Here is a 4,031-nt window from a genome sequence, read left to right as displayed (position 1 = left end):
CTCCTACAGGAACCAAGCTAATGGTCCCAAGCTTCAGAGAGTAGTAGGCCATTGTCCCCAGCAGCAGGGAGCAGGCCCAGCCCTGCTGTGGGATGAGACAGCAGTCTGGCAACTGATTCCCTCAGGGGAGGGAATGCCTGCGCATCTGACCTCCTCCCACAGTCTATGGTCAGTGGAGATTCACCGGAGGCTCAATACATGTGCATTTCCCCTTCACTTATTTTATTTTAATGGAAACAACTGTAAGATGGGTCAGAAAGTGAATTAAATGATATTATATTTTACCATAACTACCAAAATTAACTGTAAAATGCTGTCTGGTAACAAGGCTATTCACATCCCTCAACTATAGTCCGAAGGGATTCACCAGAGGCTTAATCCATGTATGTGGACTCTATTATTTATAAACCTTGTATCACACAGGCTGGGGTTCTTCTTCCTTGTGGACTTAGTTGATGCCTCAAACGGATGGCAGCTTGTTTGGAGGCAAGTCTTAAAGACCTCAGACACTAATCCTTCTGATAGCCGGACACCATCTAGTTTCTTCACCATACTTGGCTATGGCACCTGTACCTTTAGTGATATCTTCATGAAGGTGAGCATCAAGCAGGGCGATGCTATAAGAACTAATTGTACGTAAATTGTGGCTAGAATTAAGTTTGGTGCCCAAATCCTTTCCTATATCTATGGCTAATATATGCCTCTGGTTCACCTTAGGAACATCATTGCCATTTCATGTTACAGAACCTTATTTATCATCACCCTGGGGAATAAGGTAATTTTACTGAAAATGCCATTAATTGAGAAATTAAAACACTGTTGAGGAAAGGACATTATAAATGTGTAGGCAGCTATGAATCTCAATCCATGAACTGTTGACTTGTGCAGATTAAGCTCAAGTGACTGGACACTGTTTACAAAAACATGGAGGTTGGTGATTCTGAAATCCTTCCAATAATATGTATTCACAGCGGTAGAACCGCACTTACTAAATTAATGAATGTGATAATAAAGCAAAGACGGCATTAAAATAGTGTCTGCTGAAAAAGGCCCTGGGGCCAACAAAGAGGGCGTCCAACAGCTGACAACGCAGTGGCATCACTGAGCAGCTCCTGGTTAAAAGTTTTCATGGCAGGTGAGAGTGAACTTCTATTTTCAGGAGAGCAAGTGAGTCTCTTGAGATGTTGAGGCTATGCCTGACTTATACTAAAATCTATCATGCTTATTTCCTACCTTAAAGTCCACTTTTATGACAAAGTGGCTACGAGTCACATGTGGCTATATTAATTTAAAGTTAATTACAATTTGTGGTGGTTATATAATTTCATGTCAACTTTAAGATAAATATGTGTAAGGGTGATTTATGATTATGGGGGAAATAGATCTATGTGCATATATTTACAGGTTTAGTAGTAGGGTAGCAGGTGGACATTGGGCCTCCACTCACATACTCCCTCAATACAGGAACACTTTGCTCAACTAAACGGTCATTCCATGATACCCACCTTCCCAACACGATCGCTGAAGACAAACGTGTGCATAAGCAAATGTGGAAGAAAGCTGATGGTGCCCAGCTGTCCAAAAATATAGCATCTGGGGTCTTAAAGGATTGAAGGTAAACAAGCGGCCATCTATCTTGGAAGCACCAAAGCCCACAGGGAAGAAGCACACCAGCCTGTATGATCACGAGGTGTTGAAGGAATCAGGTAGCAGACACCAAATAACAAAAACCATCATTGTGTGCTCACCTTCCTCATATAAATGTTGAAAACAAATGTGTGCATAAGTAAGTGTGGTGAAGAAAGTTGACGGTGCTTGGATATCGAGAGATCTAGAGTCTAGGGTCTTAAAAGGCTTGAAGGTAAACAAGCAGCCATCTAGACCACAAGCAACAAAGCCCACATGGACGAAGCACAGCAGCCTGTGTGATCACGTGGGGTCGAAGGGACCAGGAATCAAACACCAAAGAACATTGTATTGTCTAACGATTTCTAATTTAGTTCATTTTCAGGCACTTCAACAGTATTCTCAAAGTAGAAGATTAGGTATTAATTTTAATTTTAACATATTGATTAATTAATTAATTTTAATATTCTTACCATAAACAAAACAACAATAATAAAACATTTTGAAGACACACATCATCTGGAAAGAAATAAATACCCAACTAGCTTTGCGATCTTTACTCAGCTTTTCATTTCTGTCATCAGTTCTAAAAGACTTCCCATTACAAACCTAAACACCTGATGGGGCAACTTGTCTGCTTATCCTAAGCAACCACCCCCCGTGTGTCTGCTTGTTTCCCAAACCACCAAAACCCAAACAAGGCTTACTGTCCCTGTGGATTTCTGGGACTAAAACTCTTCACAGAAATAGATGCACTCACCTTTCTTCCATGAAGCGACTGACTTCAAACTGCTGACCTTGCAGTTGGCAGTCCAGTGAGTAACCCCCATGTCACCAGGCCCAATCTAGGTAAACACTGCTATCTGTGCTGCAGACTAACCCACCCACCGTGATACAGATGGTGAACATGTGTATGCTCAGAGGGACAGGCGAGACAAGAGCATTTCATAGAAAGTAGTGAAAAGACAGGCCACTCAACTGTGATGTTCCTCTGTCTTTATTGTGAAGACCTTCTTAAGTCCGGAACTTGTAATTCACTGTAAAATTACATGATGGCATATTTGTGTGTATATTTTTTGGCCAGTTTGTCATACATTTCCCTATCATTCTTGTAGGTCTTCGCAATCGAAAGGACCAATGGATCATCAGGATTCGGGTCACACAGCAAGGAACAGATAGATAACAGTACCTTTGAGATGGTAAGTGCTGGCGACCACTCAGAGCTCAGTATGTCCAGGCAGATGTTACCCCGTTTGCTGATGTTCGGATGGTAAATTCGGGTAGTGAAGGTAATTTTAGGTGGATGATAAGGATAGTCAGTCGGGAAGATGATTGCCAGAAAGAAGACCCCACCGTGATAGGGGCTGTTGGTTGGTCCCATAATTGTCCCTTGCCAGCGGAACATATCATCCCCTACAGGCCCTGCTGAGCACTGGGCTGGGGGGTCACGGATCATGCCTGAGAGCTCCCTTTGGATTCGCTTCAACGCCATTATCCCTGTCAGGATCAGAATCCCTGATTCAAATGAGGCACCTGGTGGTCAGCGACCTCACTGATCCCAAACCGGAAGGAGCAGTCCAACGAGGAGCCTGGCCGCTGGGATAGACGTGGCAAGCTGGGCTGGAGGTTGAGGAGGGTATCAGCGGAGGGAGGTAGACAGAGGGGAATTCTGGCAAGGGCGGGAGAAGGGCACCGACGGACTGGAGGCTTGTGTCTTGTGTCTGCTGACCTGCCTGGCGATCGATGTCCGGTCTTCAGCGGCGGCAGGTTGCGGTGTTCAGGCTCTTCAGAGACACACTGGAAGGAGACACCACGGCCCCCGGTCCAGGCACCAGCCTCTGCCCTGCCGTCTGCTACCCACACTGGGGGCCGGGATACTGGCCAGGATTCTCTCTGTGAGGTCACAGTGGCTGCACTGGCCACGTAGTAGCCACGTTGAAGGAAAGGGCTGAGGGGCCAGGGTGGGTGGCTAGGTTGGGGCTTTGGGATTTTCTCAGCCCTGAAGCGTTGCGCTGGCAAGTAGCAACGCATGCAGCACCACAACCGTTGCCCTACTCAACTACTGCATTTCTAGAATTACATTGACCTCTCACACAGATTCACCTTATTTTAACATTTTACCCCACGAGTAACTTTATCCCATCCTTTCTCGTCTTTGCTGTTCTGCTTCTCCCTTCCAGTGTGCGTTAGAAATCACATGACAGCAGGCCGCAGGGTCATTTCTGACGTAGGAGAATTTCCAGCTACACAATTATTACTCAGTTTACCAATTCAGTCAACTTAAGGAGGCAGAATAACAATCACTTGACCCTATATTAAAGACGGAGACTGTGGACAGATAAAACGTCTAATTCATGGAAAGGAACTTGGATGAATCTCTTGTTATCAGCAGTCAAACTTGAGCA

General features: G+C 44.9%; 1 protein-coding gene across 1 annotated transcript; it reads right to left on the bottom strand.

The window, feature by feature from the left end:
• Nucleotides 1-2,671: 2,671 nt before the first annotated feature.
• On the bottom strand, nt 2,672-3,118 carry LOC101658935 (ubiquitin-conjugating enzyme E2 D2-like). The gene has a single exon (XM_045290566.1). The coding sequence runs from the start codon at nt 3,116-3,118 to the stop codon at nt 2,672-2,674; it is 447 nt and encodes a 148-aa protein (XP_045146501.1).
• Between the last annotated feature and the right edge of the window lie 913 nt (nt 3,119-4,031).

This window comes from Echinops telfairi, unplaced genomic scaffold (genome assembly GCF_000313985.2).
Source record: "Echinops telfairi isolate 266 unplaced genomic scaffold, ASM31398v2 ScPeMD7_42;HRSCAF=159, whole genome shotgun sequence".
NCBI classification, from domain to species: domain Eukaryota; kingdom Metazoa; phylum Chordata; class Mammalia; order Afrosoricida; family Tenrecidae; genus Echinops; species Echinops telfairi.
The sequence above is the reverse complement of the archived record's forward strand: the minus strand, read 5'-3'. Positions and strand labels throughout refer to the sequence as shown.